This window comes from Ornithodoros turicata, unplaced genomic scaffold (genome assembly GCF_037126465.1).
Source record: "Ornithodoros turicata isolate Travis unplaced genomic scaffold, ASM3712646v1 Chromosome22, whole genome shotgun sequence".
In the NCBI taxonomy this organism is placed as follows: Eukaryota; Metazoa; Arthropoda; class Arachnida; order Ixodida; family Argasidae; genus Ornithodoros; species Ornithodoros turicata.
In genome coordinates, this window is record NW_026999340.1 from 1,114,016 (window position 1) to 1,133,795 (window position 19,780).

The following is a 19,780-nucleotide window of genomic DNA, read 5'->3' on the forward strand; positions in this document are numbered from 1 at the left end:
AAGGCGAATTCTTCTTCATTGTCTGTTTCTGGACTGCATCTACTGACTTTTGGGGTTGATGTTATCTTAGCTTTCCTAAGCTTTCCATGTCGGACTTTTTCGACACCAGCACGCAAAGTCCAAGTGTTACATTTCGTTCGCCGCGCTTATTTCTATAAAATTGTGTTGACCAGCTGATATTTCTTTGGCTGAGAATTCTAACAGTAAAACATTTTGCAGACAGACGGCTTTCGCAAAGCCAACTCCTGTGTATTAACAGAAAAAGTGTGGTGCATTGAGAGATTGATTGATTGATTGATTACATTAACCATGTAAAATTTCTCCAATCCACAAAACACGCACGCAAACGAGCCTGCTTGATGTTTACGAGTCTCATACCATGTGTTATTTCTGACATCGCCTATTTTTCTGCCTTCGTATCTTCAAAAAACACGATAAACATTCCGTTAAATGTTCCGTTGAAACAGCACTTCCAACACGTCATGAAATATTATTTACGCTGTTGCCTGTGTAATGCTGTCCTGTGTACTGCTGTACTGGTATCGCGGTACGTTGCTTTCTCCCTCTCACATTGGGTATTAAGGAAAGACGCGTCTTCTAAGAAGCGCAATGAACGAAATAAAGAAAAAACTGGCGTTCTTTCACGATTTTTTTGCGGCCGACCTATCGAACGGATTTTTGTTCTGGAAACGGCTACGATATCAGGTGACCGAAAGGAACAGATGTTCTCATTGGGACAACTTTGTAGCTTTTATAATTAACAAGTTAATTAATGAAAGTTAATTAAGACATTGCCTTTGGACTTTGCTAATGCCCTCCTAGGGAGTGCCCTTCAGGATATATGCTATATTGCAATTGATTTCATCTTGGAAAAAGTGTTATATATATTTTAAAAAAATCTGTATACACTTAGCTGGGACTCCCTGTATATATTTCCAGCCTATTAGCAGTGTTGTCTCTGCTCTCTGCACTCGACCGTTTCGCAAAAGAAGAATAAAACACTGAACATATTTTGTCATCAATTGACAAAGAAATGTACGTTGTATGAGACAGGCATGCGGGTGTGCAGACGAACGTGTTAGGGAACACATGGCAAACGGGAGAATGTCAGAAGTATAATGTACCTGAATGTTTGTAAAAATTGTGCTCCTTCTTGGAACTTGACTGGAACCGAACGGTATCAAAAACTGTAAAGGGAGACGTCTAAGGCCATAATCAGTAAGGCGGCTGCTGCGCATACTAACCTTTAAGGTGCCTTCCTCTCCCAAGCTTCTAAAGTATGTATTCCTGCGTGTTTGAGTAATACAGCTTCCCTGTGTTTGAGGTTACTGTTGTGTTCTTTTTCGCGTTCCCCAACCTCAGGGTTGCGAGTATGAATGTCCGTCACAACCTGATTGCCGACGTCTTCTAAATTCGAAACTATCTTGCTAAATAGCTTTGTTTCAAATCAGGGGACGGCACCAGCACTGCTACACCTACAGTAAACGGTTGTCAAGAAGCTAGTAGCAGTGCACCCGACTACGGTAAGTATACCTTGATATATGAGTTTCAATGTAAGCTATTCATGCTCTGTCAGTAACATGCTACCTACATTATGCGCAACATTCGCTAATAAAAAATCTGCTTCTTCATCCGACAGCTGATGCTCCTACGACAAGTCATACGGAAGGAAATACCACCACAAAAGATTACGGTAAGTGTACCATCTTTTTGCGCAGAGTGGTTTTTGCATTCCTTGTCACATCCCATTCCTCTAACTGTACAATACTAATTATGCTGAATGGGTACCTCAGGTGACCCGCTCACAACAAAAAACGGGGGTTCGGGTTCAGGTTCTGGCAAGTACATTCCTACTATCTTATTGTCGATCGGAAAGGAATAGAATCGAACAAGATTAGTTACTAGCAGATTGCCGTGATTAAGGCAATCTTGGTTGTTTACGGTTGGCTACTTAGACGGAATACCTTCGCTACGTCGACATACAAAGTCAGAATTCGTCTGCAACCGTGGTTTCCCGTTCTGCGAAACTCGCAAATGATTGCAGCTAACTTGGCAAATTTGAATTCGAACTCCAATTTGAAGGTGGCCGAACTTCCCAATGCAGGTAGGCACAAACGAGGCAGAGGCCGATTGACAAGGGAGACAACGTATATATAACATAATGTGTGGTGTATTCACTGATTGATTGATTGATTACATTAGCCATATAAAATTCTCCAATCTACGAAACACGCACGTAAACGAGCCTACGCTTGGTGTTTACGAGTCTCATACCCTGTATTATTTTTCCTTTATTGGAAACGATCATAATCGGGCAGGTGGACACAAATAGGCGACGAAACATTGTTGTTTACAACTTCTACTACAATGTCAAACTTCCTGTCTGTCAAACCTGTCTGTTTGATGTCTGGCATATGGATGTCGGAATAAGTGGTCCTAGAATATAAGAACCACTCCCCCCCCCCCCCCCGAAAAAAAAGCATGGCATGTAAAAAGGAGTCGCAGTCGGTAAAAGTGTGAGGGGATCGGAACACTTCGGTGCAGGACATTTGGATGTTGACGTTTCGGTGCACGGACATTCAGGTCCACGGGCATTTCGGTGCAAAACGTTGCTGAGGTGGCCCGCAAAATGGAATCCGACCCCAGAATCCGTAAAAGTCGAGCACAACTTCCTTTGTTGAGTATACAGTCATCGCAGTGCAGGGCATAGTTCAACCAATTTTCGTTGAAACATTTATCTGCCTAAAGGTGACATCAGACGCTTTTACAGCACCCTGCTGCTTATGATCAAGAAGCTCCAAGAGCGTATACAACGTGTTGCGATAGGACCGTGTCACCTTTAGTTCACCAGTAAAATATAAATGAGAAAATATACAACGCTCTCGTACAATTATCGCTTACCGGTACTTCAGAGACAACTAAGAGGGAAGCCACGCTGTCTCTGACACCCCCAAATCGCACACTATATTCTTTTTTATCTTCAGATTTATCGACCAACAGTCGAAGTACACGGGTCTCAAGCAATACAAGCTATGTGAGCACGTACTGTACAGCACCTGTTGTCTGTGCATCAACGTCGTGATGACATCATCTAAAGGTCTATTTTAAGCTCTGCTCGAAGAGCGGCTGGAACTTCCGAGATACATATTACATGATACGCAAATCGACCTGTTTCTTTGAAGCTGGTGTCATCACATTGTTAAAGGGACTATGAAATGTGCTTTCTCATTTTCATCAGAAGGAAAACCTTTTTCTGAGTCTAGAACCAAAAAGTACTCTCGGGAGCGAATTTAAACCGAGCGGCGAAGGGACGACAGCTATCGCCGCGCCGCGGGCCGCGGCGAGCTGTCGAGCTGAGACACAGCAAGCAATTTGACGGGACTACGGCCGGATCCGCTACACGTCATCGTGACGTGTCGTGGTCCCGCCAGGAGCATGCGCCGTAGGATCCCGCGTGTGCGTTCATCGGGAGTGGAAATCCCCGTGACGGCAGCTTCCGCGCAATGATGGCAGTCTATCGCAGTCGCATAGTCACATCCTGTGGTTTTCGTCCACATGCCGAGACGATGTTGGATAGTTGGTTGCCCTAATTTATGTCAATATTCGCCCGGCATCCAATGTCATGTGCCTCCCAGTGGCGAGACGGAGAGCTTTTGATGCCACGAAGCAATCGGACCGCCGGAGTGGAACTGCTCATGTTTGTAGCGGACATTTGCATGATTGAATTTACGAAGGGTACGTTGAATCTCTTCAACGTACTGGATAACGAGCCCAGTGTCGTCTGGATCAAGGTGTAGCACCATCACAATACCTGTCCACACAGGGGAAAGAACATCCACCTAAACGGTGCAAAAGTGTGAGTATTTTTTGTTATCGGGGCTAACAAAGGTATCTCAGTCCGTGTGGTCCAAATGCTATCACAGATTTCAGGATTCCGTAAATGGGTTAATTCTCATCTGCGTGACTCTGAACCTTGCGGCCGCTTACGGCACACGAGAGAGTAAAAAAAAAGACACAATTGAAGTTAACGAATCTAGTCCCTAAACTCAGGTGGTGCACTGTTGATAAAAGTACACTTCGTTTAGCATGATCTTAGAAACCATACTTCAACAGAATATTTATCTAATATGTTGAACATAGGTATGCGTTCTTTTCTCTTCACTCATCTGCTTTCATGTTTACAGGTGACTTCCTCAGAGGAGGTTGAACACCCTTGGGTGAGACAGCATGATCATTGCGACCCACTATTCAGAGTAGACAAATGCTGTGCACCCTCTTTCCAGATTCCTCTTTGATGGAGTGTCTTGCCTACCATTCGGGTTCTGTATATTGTTCTCATTTTTTACCTTTTTTGTTATTTGATTTACAGTTTGCTTTATCATCTGGACAAATATGATATTGAGGGGGACATTTTTTTGTTTACCTTCTTATCTTATAATCGTTGCTCAGTTGGATTACATCATTTGCATTCACCGGAATTGGAGTTGTATACTGTGTTATTTTCTTCTCTCAAATCAGGGCAGTCCATGTGTATGGCAACTGAAGTCTTTCACCAGGGTAACATGCCAGAACAACTCCAGCAAGTATTCTACAGGTCACCTCTAAATTAAAGGAACCTACCTTTGATGCACTATGTCAACTTCCTCTTCAACTGCACTTTAACTTCCTCTGGGTATCCTGCAAAGCTGTGCAGCTACTTAAGTCCTTATTTGCTGGTAACACTGATGCCAATACAGTCGTTCGATGAGCTGTGTGACAGTGTAAAATAGAACATATCCTGTGTTCTATTAAAAGTAAAAATTATGCATGTATAGCATATAATGTGTATATGTAGATGTTAGGTGTTAGTTATTGTGCTATTTGAGCTAAATGTCGACATTTCAGCTGTTTCAGCCTGATGCCCTCGTCCTTGACGCACATTCAAGTGCGCCCACACCCTCGGAGGAGCCTGCACAGCTGAGGACTCTGTCCCGGTGGCAAATGGAACAGTTCTTTCACGAAGAAAGCAGATTTCCGCCAGAAGGCCAACAAGCAGTTTACTTGAAATAGTACCAATTACGCTTTTCGTTTTTTTTAATTGTAAAATATAGGGCATGCTACGTGACTACTGGGGGTTCTTGCTTTTTCCAGTTACCTCAACTGGTGACTTCAAGCTCATGTAACACAATAATATAAGATGGCAATGAAGCAGGCGAACCGGTGTCGTTAGATTATGTCCCTCAGTCTTAGGGTTATGGATGTATTACACAGTATTGGAAACCTGGCTGAACAATAAATTTGTTGCACGACGAACAGTTATCAGAAATAAATACGATGTGCAGAATACTCTTACAGGCAAACAGCAAGTCATTCGACAGAAGGAAATACAGCCAGCCCGTCCTGTCTGTTGAACAATAAATGTAGAGTAAATTACAATCGCCTGAAGGCGCGAAGCTGCTTTGAACAAGAACAGTAATGATGACGAAGAACACGATTTGAAACAAAGCAAAACAAAACAGTAGACCACCCTGTCTTTTACGATAATTCGTGCAAACAAATCGAGCAACAAAGGGGGCATCTTCTAAATATCGCAGTCGCATTTCACAACGCACTTGCTTTGTTGTCAGATTGCCAACACGTAAACATAACTGCAACTGACGTAAACATAACTGCAACGCCAAGCAACCACCAGACACTTTCCATTGGTGACGGCGATACAACCAATACACGTTGCGGTGAATCGCTAGAGGCCCACGTAACTCGTCAGCAAAACTCTCAAAGCCATGGAGGTGTTTGAGTTCCTTGTTGTGAACGGCCGCAGAGCATAGGACGAATACATTCGATGAAAAAGTACAGCTCACATGTCATACTTGCCAGCTCAACTGCAGCAAACGATTCACACACATAAAGCTGTTCATTATAGCATGTTATCCGAACGCCTCCAACCAAGAAAATGTAATGCCTCGACTTCAACCCTCAGACGCGACCTGGTGACCTTCCATGTGCGACTGGAAGCCACAGCGGGCTCGCAGCATTACTTGCCATTGCGCAACACCGGTAACATAACGGGGCACAGAAATGCTGTACGTACAATTCCACAGTTCACGGGATAATGTGCGCGGGAGAGGAGGAACGCGGAAGAAACACTTCAAGCGCGCGCTTCTCACAGAGTGGAGCGATTTCGTCCGGAAAAATTTGTGCGATATTAGTTTCTCGGCGGGAAGAACAGTTTTTTTTTTGATTGCGTGTTAGCACCGCGAAGCAACTGTGGCTATGAGCGGCGTACAGATGTGGACAGACGGAGAGAGGAGAGCAGGAAGGAGTGGGGGACAGGGGGATTAGTATGCGTCCTGGGCCGACTTCAGGGGGAACTGTACCGACATTCGTCTGGAAAGTCTTCGGAAAACCCAGGGAAAACCTCAGACAGCACAGCCGGCGGTAGGATTCGAACCCACCACCTCCCAGTCTACAGCACGACCTTGGTTACCACCAACGAGCGGACGCCTTAGCCCACTCGGCCATGCCGCTGGTAGGAAGAACAGTTTCCAGCGAAAAAAAAAAAGTATGGGGGTCCGGGAAATTTCATAGTCCCTTTAAGCTTTTTATTGATAACTGCGAATATAACTTCTTTTATCGTATCCTAGAATTTTTCCGATGTACTAAAACTCTCTATTAGAATGTTTTAGTACATCGTACGTAAAGACGATAGCGTGCGTAACAGATACCGTTGGTGGTTCTGCGCACTGTGCGAAGTTTTCTTTCTGTTGGACGTGCGCAGAACCATCAACGCTATCCCTTACGTACGCAAACGCGATAACGTACGATCTACTAGTACTCTCTAGTGCAGTGTTTTAGTTCATCGTACGCTATCGCCTTTACGTATGTAATGTATAGCGTGGTGGTGCCGCGCAATGCGCGAAGCTCTCTATACGTTTTACGCGTGTGCAGAACCAACAACGCTGTCTTCGACGCACGCAATGGAGACAGCGTACTTAAGGGGTGGCGTTGTTGGTTCTGCGCACGCGGAAAACATGAAGAGAGCTACAGGAGATACGCAACCAGAGACAAGGGACGACAGACACGCAACGACTGCTTTCTAAACAACTGACAATTTAATGCAACAGAAAACAAGGATAACACAGGGGGAAGTGACAGGAAAAACGGGCTGGTTATTCACTGTCTTGGTAGGTCTTGGGGCGATAAGTCAATTGACCATCGAACAGGAACATAATGACTAAGAAGACAGTTTCTCCCGTCACTTCCCCTCGTGTTTTCCTTGTTTTCTGTTGCATTAATTCTTAAAATTAAAGTCTTTAGGAAGAGTTTGTTGCGTGAATTCTGTCGCCTCTTGTCTCTGGCTGCGCATCTTCTGTAGCCAATATGCACGAACTACCCCATATGAGCTCGTTAATAAAGAGAGCTTCACGCAGCGGGCAGAACCACAAAGCTATCCCTTACGTACACAAAGGCGATCGCGTACTTTCACTAAAACGTGTTGTTGGATACTCTGGTAAATACGGTACTCTTGACATTGACGGATGAATGAATGATAGCGAAAAGTAAAGTCAGCAAAAGGAGAAAAAAGATCATGTAGTGCTGTTTTTTGACACCGGAGTGTTGGCTGATTCGTTTGCGAACAGCTCAAGGTATCTTCTGCGTAACACCAACAGTAATTTACCTGCCGAAGCGTGACGTAAAGTACGATTACGATTTTTCGTTTCTATTTCTCTTTTACGTGCGAGTTATCTGAAGCAGTCTGCACCACATTATTGAGTGGCCTCAGTCTGCATCTTGGTTTGGTTTGGCAGGAAAGACACTGAAATTTCAGTATGCAGGAGGAAAGAATGCACAAAAGAGAAGAAATGCACAAAAAGTTTAAACAAGAGATGCAGCGGAAGTGCAAGGGCTGCTGCTCAACGTACTGATGGGTACACGGTTAGCTAAAATCGCCTGTCAGTACTTTGCCGTCCGATATTACCTTTGTTGCGCTTGAAAGTGATGTGCCAATGTTGTATTTGAAAGTGGACCATGTGCTACACGTGATCATTGCTCGAAAGAAATAGACTTGCAACACCTGGAGATTTGAGATGAGATAAACCACGGAGTGCTTATTTTAGACCCCCCCGCCCCCCAACCGTGTCCCCTACAGCACATCGGAACATTTGCCTGAGCTTCCTTATGTGCTTCGAGGTGTCACAATGACGTGTGTCTCGAGCTCCGTGCGCAGTACAGCGTGCCTCATGGGGACCATGGATATTTGGTTAGATCAACATGATCGAACGAGCGATTTGGGGGAGTCAGAGGCAGCGTTGCTTCCCTCTTAGGTGTCTCTGAAGTAGCGATAAGCGATAACTGTACCAAAGCGTTGAATGTTTTCTCACTGATACTTTACTGGTGAAGTAAGATGACGACGCGGTTCTATCGCAACACGTTGTATACGCTCGTGGAGCTTCTTCATCGCATACAGCGGGGTGCTGTAAAATTGTCTCGACGTCACCTTCACGTACGGAGATATTTAAACGAAAATTGCTGGAACTGAACGCTGCACTGCGATGACCGTATACCCAACAATGGGCGTTGTGCTTCCCTTTTACGAATTCTGCTCCGATGCTGGACAGTTGGCCTTCCGCTTGATGACAAAAGTGCTCGGGACAAAAGTGTATGGAACACCGCGGTGTCGCACTTCTCTATTGGAGCTACAGCTCAGCGCCAAACAGAAGCGGACACACACATTGAGAGATGAAGAGAAGTACCGGTCACCCATTTCTTAACTCTTCCTAATAGTTAGCAGAAGGCCGCCCCGATGAAGAAATACGTCAGCGCCGTGTTCTTAAGCGTTCATTTCAAGGTGTACCAATTGCGCACATGCTATGTCTGAACGCCGTTTCTTACTTATTTTCTATAGCGTGCAGAGCAGCAGTATGTCCGGCTTATACAAAGCGAGACACGATTATGGAGATTGATGACAAAGGGCACATGGACAAGTGTTTATTTTTTAATTCCGTGTTAGCGCCGCTACGCAACAGTGGCTATGAGCGGCGTACAGACATGGGCAGATGGAGAGAGGACAGCAGGAAGGAATGGGGAGTTAATATGCGTCCTCGGCCGACTTCATCAAGAACTGTATCGACATTCGTTCGGAAAGTCTTCGAGAAACCCAGGGAGAACCTGAGACCGCACAGTCGGTGCCGGGATTCGAACCCGTGTCACTTTACGGTCTTGGCGTGGAATTCTAGCCACTATGCCAGTTTACCTGTCATATAAATAAACATTGGGCAATAAATGCTACCAAAGAGAGGAAAGCGATCCGAAACGGGCGCAGCCAAGTACCGCAAACAAAAAGTCATCCGTACGCAAATATGGCTGTATAAATCATCTGTTTCAAGTACGAATCATAAAGAACAAAGGTGGCGAGGCCCATGATGCACTTTCGAGACTTTGGAAACAGATGTTACACAGAATATCAGAATATCTAGTATTATTTGCGCATTAGCATTATTAGCGGTATTTGGAGCACGAAAAGTTCATGCGGGGGTGTACAGACTACAGAGGAACAACCCACATTGGTGCACTCAAGTGAAGCTCCCTCAACACGCCGAGCTGGAAAGTTTGGAACCTCAAAGGAACCTGACAATATTCACCCACAAATCTGCACTTAAAAGCATCACCACAAGAAAAACAACGCACGTACTGCTCGCGTTCTTCGAATTTCAATGCGCGCATCCGCGGCGGTAGGTAGACGATGCCTGCTTTACGAGGCGAAAGAAATCAACTTAGTGCTCTACTGTCGGCCTCTGTGCTTGTTTACCACCGTTCACATCACGATATGCCTTGCTTACGCGTCACTGGCCTCAGACCTCCTTACAAGATGCGTGCATCGAAGCAAGACAAGCAAGCGTGACAACAAGACAATTGACAACAAGAAGTAGTTCTGCGAACTTATCTGCCTTGTAGGGTATTTGAGATGCTGTACAGAGCATTCAACTCACGCGTTTCTCGCAAAATACGTAGTATTTGCGGTAACTCACCAGGTTGAGGGCTTCACCCAGCGCTTCAGTCCCACGGAAATTTTGAGGTCGGAAACTTCCACCACAATAGACCACAAAGACCACAATATTCTTCAACAAAACTTGCACCAAATGTTTCGCTATGACGCAGGCAACGTCCCCATAGAGAACGAATGCAAAGCGGTAATAACGGAACGTGCTGCACGCGCTTTGCTATTCCTAATACATGGCTTCTATGTATCAGGTGAAACCTGCTTTACGTTTTGTCCCCAATTGCCGGGCATGTTTGGCATGGTGATTCCTGATGGAGAGCTTGACAGATCAAGCAGGGTGTGGAGCCACGTGAAATATCACCTCATTGCTCCTTGAAAGGAACAGTTGAGACGAAAACGAGAGCCACAACGCACTCTACTCCCTTGTAGGAAGGGAGTTGACTCAGGACAGAAGCCGCCGATATTTCGAACAGAGACTGTTCTTCTTCTGGGCACCGTCCTCATCATTGGCATAGTATTTAAAGGGTTAGGTGTGACGTGTTTAAAGGTTCGTGCCAATTGTGGGTCAACAGCCCGGAGGGAAGAAAGCTTCCGTACGGGCTTCGACGGCCGAAGTGAATGGCTGCTTTGTTAGAGTGTGGAGGGGATTATGTGAACGTAGTGATCTAGGCCTCAGAGAGATTCGCAGCACTACTAAATGATAAATATTTATCTTTCCATTTCTGGTTCAACTGCAGCAGTTCTAGAGGAACGAGCTGACAACATAATGTACGTTGAGACGCACATGGTTGTTGAAACAACTCATGCGAAGTGGTTCGGTTATAACGAGAAGAAGATCCTAACTTACCTAGCCATAATAGGCAATGCTGTAAGTATACATAAATTTGGATGCATGTTTTTTCTGCTCGTTTTTACTGATTCTTCTTCTAGTACTACTGGCATTACTGGGATACCAATTCTGCGATCAATGGTACCATTCATCACAGGGGGCAGTGCTGTCGCATAAAAAAAATACTCCAAAAGCCGGGAGACGACATAACTGGACAAAAATGTAGTTTCTCTATTTTTTTGTCCATAAAAGAAAAATGAAATACGAAGGTCCAAGAACAAAATTTAACAATCCTCAAAGAACTGAAATGAAGTTGTGCTACTACTGCTAGACGTGCTCCTTTCGTGCCCGAATTATTCGATATAAGCTCTCATCTCGCGGCTGTCATCCGGCAAAAACGGTCAAATTTAGTTTCGCTTCACACACTTCTTCGTCGACATACGGAATGTGAAGGTACGTCCTCTTATCATCGGGCTGCTTCTTTCGGAAGGACTTCCAGCAATTTCTAGCAGTCTTTATCAATTCTGAAATATTGCCGGTCGGTAACATTCAGAGCTCAATTTCAGCGTGCACAAGAAGACAGATTTTGGTGAAAAATTCGAAGCTAGAATGGTATATCTTGCAGTATTTATTTATTTACCTTCAGGGCCATGAGGCAATACAGAGGGAACTGGCTAATATTTCATAACAGGATGTTAATTAATAATATGATGTTAATGTAACGCACAAAAATATATACAAATTAAGTCCACATGAACAAATTGCACAGATACATAATGCATGCACAGTAATGTCCACATGTTTGGTTTATACTGGCCAAAAATGCCAGGAGCGCAGGACGTGAGATACATTCTTCAAAAGGATATTACTCACGTTCTCAACTTAATGGTGGTACGTGAAACATACAAACCTTTTCAGCGTCATGAAACCGAATTTTATGCACAAACGCACTTACGAAACATAAGTTTCCTATGATCTTTGTCGCTCAGCGCATCTCGATTTTTGTTTCTCGAAAGGGGCTCCAGATTTAGTCCCTGCACTGTTAAACACCTCTTGTAGCCACGTGCAATACGGCACAATCATGTTAGAATTTTATGGGCTATCTAACATGTACCCGTTACCGAAATATGGTATCGAGATACCGATACTCTTTACTTGATACTCGTTACTTCAGTAAAAAGTAGCGAAATAGTGATATCGATATTTCCTTTTACGGTAAAGAAGTACCGCTATTGTTGTTCAAAGACGTAACGCGATGCTTTACCAGACGAGGCCAGCTCCAAAGTCAAAATAAAGTTGTCGTTGTTGTTTACCCTTAGCTGAAAATCCCAAACCTGCATGGAATCTAAAACATCGAAAGAACTCGCTTACATAACAGTCCATTTGGATTAGAGCGAATTCAGAGAAGACTGTTTTGCACAGAAAGACAGAATGTTTATCATACAGCGAAGAAACTTTGGTTGATTTTTTTTTAAATTCCACGTTAGCGCCGCGAAGCGAGAGTGGCTGTAACAGATGGAGAGAGGACAGCAGGAAGGAGTGGGGGTTTAGTATACATCCTGGGTCGACGTCAACCGGAACTCTGCCGAAAATATTCTACCCCAAAAACCCAGGGAAAACCAAGCTGGTGTCGGGACTCGAACCCACGTCACCTCGCACTCCCTGCGAGAAAAGCGATCGATGTAACCATTACGCCACGCGAGCTGGTTGCTCAAACGTTTGGTCTGTCTGCTTTCCTGGAAGCGTGTGTGCACAGACACTGAACGGTGGTTCCGCTGAACCACCATAGGACACTGCTGCGTTCACCTTTTGCGAGGCACGGTTCGTGTTCGAAAAGCTGTCTTTGTCACTGCCAGCACTATGCGGGCCAATGACAATGAATAAAAGTAACACATATACGACCGGTCATGAAAGGGTGTGGGCATTATAAAAGTATGGGTATCGGTAAGGACATGGAGATCACGTTATTATAAATTATTGAGGGAAATACTTTTCAGATACTGCTTTACAAAAGCATCGCGATTCACACATGGATACAAGAGTATGAATTGTGGTAACCGCGCTCCGTATACAACACTGCTTAGCGCTACTGTTTACAAAATTATAAATGTCGCATTGCTGCACAATAGCCCTGCAAATAAGTTTTCAATCATGATGTCGGTTTAATCCCAGGCTCTAAAGTTTTATCTTACGATTTCACTGATTTGCTAAATTAATGTGCTAGTGTCGTTCATTCAAGTACTATGTACCAGCGACGGTAGTCTGTAGCGTGTTGTCTCGCTGAGCTTAGGATTGAACGTTGACTCTCGGCCGAGGACGGTTGTAATGCGGGGAAGCAATTGCTTCCAGCCCAGTGTGTGGGAAATTTCTGACGTACGTTAAAGGTACCCAGGTGATCGCAATTATCCGTAGTGTTACCCAGCGTGAAGCGCAGCATGTCGCCACAAAAATATAGGCTGACTCACACTTCCACGTAAAATTACTCCCAGTTATGTGTAATACCATGTTCAAAAAATACAGCGTGGTCGAACGTCTCTTCGGGTTTTTATTCGATAGAAAAGTGTAATTTATGTGGACGATTAGATACTGAATAAACCCAATTGGTCGTGCGCATAGGATCAGTTATGGTTATGCGTGTGATACTTAAAGCCATACCACCACACGAAATTTTACGGAATGGGTATGTGAAACATTCCACATACGAGCTCAGTTTGACGAAATGCGTTTAGGTTAGGAAAAGTTAGGTTTTCCATAGCGATGACAGTGGGCGGCGAAACGACGGTCCCGTCTGAGCGGTACGTGTTTTCGCTCAGCTTTCTTTCAGCATGCACTCTTTAAAAAAAAATGGTGTACTTTAACTCCTTTCCTTGCCACATATACAGGGTGTCCCAGCTAAGTGTATACAGATTTTTTCTCCCTCTCACATTGGGGATGAAGGAAAGACGCGTCTTCTAAGAAGCGCAATGAACAAAATAAAGAAAAACAATGGTGTTCCTACACGAATTTTTGCGGGCGATCTATCGAACGGATTTTTGTTCTGGAAACGGCTACGATATCAGGTGACCGAAAGGAACAGATGTTCTCATTAGGACAACTTTGTAGCTTTTAAATTTAACAAGTTAATTAATGAAAGTTAATTAAGACATTGCCTTTGGACTTTGCTAATGCCCTCCTAGGGAGTGCCCTTCAGGATATGCAATATTGCATATATTGCAATTGATTTCATCTTGGAAAAAGTGTTATATATATTTTAAAAAATCTGTATACACTTAGCTGGGACACCCTGTATAACACCCTTTTGTAGAGTACAATTACGCTCAAAAGGGTGTCTCCTCACTCCCTCAAGGGAGTAGCATAACACCGTGAGGAGACACCGTGAGGAGACACCTTTTTGAGCGTAATTGTACTCTACAAAAGGGTGTTATATATGTGGCAAAAAAGGAGTTAAAGTACACCCTTCTTTTAAGAGTGTGTAATTCATCCACCACGTATTTACGTCTATATCATTTCATCTGTCGAACGAAATGACATTAACGTTCAGCCTCTAGAACGATTCATTATACGCCATGATGCTGACATCATTTTCCTAAGGTGCCACATGTGACACAGGGTGGATTGTACAGGATTATTTTGGACCTTTTGTAACGAGGACTTTCCGCTTTTAGGTGAACCTAAGGTACAAACAAATAACGAACCCACGCGTCAAAATCGTCCTCGTAGGCGTCACCATACAGCGAGGGGTATGTCCATACACCTTTTCACACTTTGAATGTTTCCATTTACCTTCGTCCGTCTTTATCAGAACGAGCCTTACCTGAAGAGGGTTGATTCCTATTCAAACATGATCAAGCCAATGGACACGGTAATGGCGCTAGCTGAATACATTAAGGAAAGAAAAGACTACAAGAAAGCGGACTTCGTAATGCTCATCACCAGGTAAGGCGATAGCTAGGCCACAGTAGGGTAATTGTTCTTCGCATTCGCTTTTTAGAGGAGCATCTCATTAACGTTCATCTAATTAAATACCTTTCGACGACCTGAGAAATCAAGTTGTAGTGTCAAGTTTCATTCTCCCCATAATTTCGCTCGCAGCTTTTTTTTTTTGCCTAAAAAGGAGTTACACGGCACAGTTCACCTGTCACATGTCAGTGTCACAGTCACTGCCATTGTGCTTTCATATGTGAATATACCCGCGCACTGCACCCCGGCTATCTCTTTTTGGACGCCCCACAGTGACACCCATGCAGTGTGTTGCATTTGTCGACGTCTGTTCGTAGTACGATGCTGTGACGTCGTTCCGGTTCGTATTGTACAACGGCACCTAGAGACAACGCCTGATCGCTCGAACGACGTGACGTAACAATTAAGAGCCCTCAATGACGACGTTGCGGCTGTAGTTATGGAAACGCGCCTCCATCAACCACATGGAGAGACACAGAAAGCCTGTAGGCTTTGGCGGACTTTATATGTGCACGTGTGAGAGGAGGCATTAAGCAGGTCTTCTTTATGTAAGTGGCGTTGGATTGTACCTCTGACCCTACACATTAGTCGAATGATGAACCAGAGCTAAATAGTTCCCCTCTCTCCTCACTACATAGTCAAAGCAACGGTGTGTGCGTGTTGTTCATTTACTCCATAATTTATTGTCTCTTTCAGCTTGGACATTGGCAGCTTCAAGGGCGACGCTACAGCTGGTGAGGTTAATTGCTAGTCGGTAGAAGCACGTCAGTCACAAATTCCATATTTTTTCATACATCACGAACATTACTTTTCTCCTGGCAAAAATACCACGCCTAATAAAATGATTCGTTGCACGCCAGTAAATTATTTCCCGTTAAATTATTTGAATATTTTCATTCTCAGTCATTCGGTTTTCTTCCTGCATTTTAAAGTGTACACTTTCCTAATCATGCCTTTTCACGGGCGACATGCTCACATTTGTGCCCTGGTTTCGATATTGGTAGCTAAGTGAATGCACGGGCCGGAACGCCAAAGCAACTGTGGACAATCTGGGTACATGCACCCTCTTGACGTAATCCCATTCGGTGGCAGTGCGAGTCATACCTATTGGTTCGCAGTAGGAGAGCGGCGCTACATAACGTTACTGCAACATCAGCTACAGTATTCGCCGACTTGTCAGCAACCGAAGACGTGAAGAGAAAGCACCTCCTTGAGTGCGTAAGGAATTGGGAACGTGGACAAAACAGTTCGGGACACTGTACAACATGTCGTGTTTGTGTCAGCACTTTTGTCCGCGTCCCCAAATCCTCGGACGCAAGGAAATAGTGCATTCCTCACATTTCTACCAACTCGCTCAAGTACTGCTCCTTTCGTTCAAGTGAAGGCAAAAACGCGACTTAAATTTTACGCGGAACTGCCAAAAAAGTGTCAAGAATTGAAATGCTCTCCGCATTTCCACTGGATCTCGGATCCAATGACGATGTACGATGAGAGAAGGTGCCGCTTACAAGCCCATCGGTTTTGTCCATTTATTTCTCAGCCAGCTTAGCCCTAGGAGTTATGTGGCTTCTACACTGGCGAAATATCTGAAAATTCTATCCACACTTGACACGATGAAAAACAGGTTGTGAGTGATTGGTTTAAATTTGAAGGAAGTCACGCTTATTTTCAGGATTCACGATGATGGGCACAGTGTGTGGGGAATATAGAACTGGAAGCTTCGAGGATGACCCAGAGTCTTACTCCGCTACCTACATCTTTGCTCACGAATTGGCTCATGGGTGAGAATTGTTCCCAACCTTTGGTACTTCCGAGATTGGCGGCAGGGGGTACTGGTAAGCTTTGTTGCTCAACTAGGGCTTTACGAGTACGGAATAAACAGCTTTGAATGTTACCCTTGATAACTAGCGCGATCAGGCTCTAACATATCTTATTTTGAGCGTGGATATCGTATGCAAGGATTCCACCAGTTTCGATAGCAACAGTCGCCATCGTAATACACCGATAACTGCTAACAGCGACAAACAGAAACTGAGAGATGTCAGAAAGGGTATGGAAACAACGATTCACTACTGGATGATGTTTCTTGCTATCTGTAAGACAACAACAATAATAATAAGAATAATAAGCACTGCACACACGAGAGAAGTTGTACTGAAAGTCGCACAGGAACAGAAGGGACACATAAAGGAAATAACGCTGTTCACATGGGTGCCATTGGCCAATGTTCGCAGTATAGTAGGTCAAAACATCATGGAGACTTTGCTGCATACGTGGATAACACGCAGTACACAAATTAGCGATTAACCTATAAATGATTTTCTCGATTGGGTATTTATTACATTTCCTAGCGTATCCCAATTCCACCAAGTAACCATGTAAGGATGGGCAGAACCCAAAAGTACATCGTTCAAGGCTACCTGCAAAGCAGAACAAACGCGCTTCCTCCTCATATCCTATCAGCCGACGCGTTTTCCTCGCTTCTTGCCCACCACAGCAAAATACAACCAGTCTTCTCGTGACGTTACATGTGTGTAAGATGGTCGTCTTGATAGGCATCGCGTGCTCAGAGAAGAAATAGTGTGTTTTAGTCAATCGTAAGGTGTGCACGATGACCGTCCAGGAAACATTATATGCCAATCTTCTTTGAAGCCGGTGACACAGATATCATGCCACAGATATTTGGCATGATATCTTGGATGCGATAACCTTCGTATCACTTTCATACAGTTTTTCTGTACCAAAACTCAATAATAAATAAAGATGAAGCGTACAGGGACTTGCCACATCATCGAGGCTCTTATATTTAAACCTCATTGCGCAATGAGATTGCACCGCACAATGAAAATATTTTGCTTTCCCTATAGTCGTTCTTTGCCTTTCATCCCTTCACATATACAGGGTGTTTCACCTAAGATGATAAAAAATTCTAACTGGCTACGTACTCGCCGGGGGATTGTCGGACTTTCGGCAATTACGTTCTGGAAACTTTTGCCACCATGGAGGAAGGCTTTGGACAATTTTTAATTGGGGTTAATTTATTTTCATTAAACTTTGAAAATTCCCTAGCGAACCTCACTTTTCTTTACATAAATATGAAGTCCTTCACGGATGACCACGCACCCAACCAAAACTATGCGCAGTATCGCAAAAGACATAGTCTAAAAAAATTAGTAAAAATTCAGCTTTAGCCCCGTCTGCTTGATTGTCGCAAAGAGCCCACGGCATTTGCAGGAAGAGGTGGAAGCGCCTCTTGTTTTACCTTTCTTTGCGCAGCGTTGACCTTGATGCTGGTGACAACCGACTTATCACAAAGAAAACAAAACAACCGTCTCATCACAAAGCAGCCAAGACAAATGAAGGCGGGGACACTTTCTCGTTTAGACGCGGATTTCGCGAGCGCTTCTCAGCCAAAATCAAGCAGGCGGGGCTAGCGTAATTCTTACTCTTTTTGTTTTCCGACAATTTATGTTGCATAGTTTTTGTTGGCTCTGCGGTTATTCGTGGAGGACATCATATTTCTGTAAAAAAAGTGAGGTTCGCTTTGCAATTTTCAAAGTTCAATTAAAAATAAATAAATTCGCCGCAATTACAAATTGTCCAAAGCCTTCCGCAATGATGGCAAGAGCAACAAATGACCAATGCCGAAAGTCCGACAACCCTCCGACGAGTACGTCGCCAGTTATGATATTTTATCACCTTAGGTGAAACACCCTGTATACAGGGCGTCCCAGGCAACGTGTCATTTAAATATAATAATAAAAAAAAAAACTACGTCACCTAGAACCATGCGGTCAACGCCATTTGTTCTGATTAGGTTTTTACCACCTCCTGATGTGAATGTCACGTGTCGTAAGTTTAATTTGTAAATATTTGCGAACTCAACTCGGAAATTTGCCAAGTAAAGACCACTTTTTTACCCCACCAAGATGAAGAGCGTTCCCAATTCACTCAAATTCACGATAATTGAGAGTGATATTCACGAGCTATCCCATCGGAAATAGCCGAACATCATGCTTTTAGGGGCACCGGACCATAACGCGCGATGACTTTTTGAGCGCAATCGCTCGCAGTCCGACGAAAGGAGGTTCGAAAGCCAGCCCACAGAGTGACAGTAGAAAAAGTAACAGTTCCTAAAATTGGGAGAGGCAAAGCATTATCCCAGCGAAAGTCGGACGTGATAAGCCATGCCTGTGTTATCTCTTTCTGCGATGCCAGGGTGGGTTGGTTTTCCAACCTCCTTTCGTGGGACTGACAAAGATTGGGCTGAAAAATTCATCGGTGCGCTATTCTGTGGGAGCTCTATAGAGCATGATGTTCGGCTATTTTTTTCCGATGGGATAGCTCCTGCATATCCGTGATAATTATCGTTAATCTGAGTAAATTAGAAACGCTCTTCGCATTCGTTGGGTAAACAAGTAATCTTTACTTGGCAATGGCAAAAGGGCAAGGGTGCAGGCCAGCTGGTACATGGTGAAAAAGCTGGTCCCTTTCTCGGGTTCCAAATTTTTTACTTGGCAAATTTCCGACTTAAGCTCGCAAAAATTTACATAATTAAACTTACGTTACACGACATTCACACGAGGAGGTGGCAAAAAACCAGTAGGAACAAATGCCGTTGACCGCATGACTCTAGGTAGTGTAGGATTTTTATTATAATTCAATGACAGGTTTTCTGGGACACCCTGTATCACTATAGACAGGCTTTTTTCGAGAATTTTTTTTTTATTAGAAACAGCTATAAGGGCTCTAGACATGATGTTTTCACATCTATCAAAAGGGCGGGGGCATGTCCTGCCCTCCGCGCATCTTCGCGACTGATTTGTGCGCCGTTGAATACCCGAAACTCTGAAGCCTCAACTTCAGGACTTTTTTTGCGCAGTTCCCTTTGCAATATCCAGCGGATTTGTTGGTGGATCTGACTAAGTTCGCTACGGGCTCTCTAAATCTGTAAAAAAATCGTGAGGTTGACTTGGGAAATTTTAAAGTTCCATTAAAGAAATTCAATTTCT

General features: G+C 44.1%; 1 protein-coding gene across 3 annotated transcripts in view; it reads left to right on the plus strand.

The window, feature by feature from the left end:
* The window catches only part of LOC135373191 (A disintegrin and metalloproteinase with thrombospondin motifs 2-like), a 159,275-nt gene that overhangs the window by 93,096 nt on the left and 46,399 nt on the right, over positions 1-19,780 (plus strand). For 2 of the 3 annotated variants that reach the window (XM_064606432.1, XM_064606429.1), the window contains 8 exons: positions 1,452-1,523; positions 1,640-1,693; positions 1,794-1,838; positions 10,717-10,847; positions 14,474-14,548; positions 14,611-14,744; positions 15,465-15,502; positions 16,441-16,549. In XM_064606432.1, coding sequence (XP_064462502.1) covers positions 1,452-1,523; positions 1,640-1,693; positions 1,794-1,838; positions 10,717-10,847; positions 14,474-14,548; positions 14,611-14,744; positions 15,465-15,502; positions 16,441-16,549 — 658 coding nt within the window. The remainder of the gene's footprint in view (positions 1-1,451; positions 1,524-1,639; positions 1,694-1,793; positions 1,839-10,716; positions 10,848-14,473; positions 14,549-14,610; positions 14,745-15,464; positions 15,503-16,440; positions 16,550-19,780) is intronic. The other variant, XM_064606430.1, reaches the window with a different exon arrangement.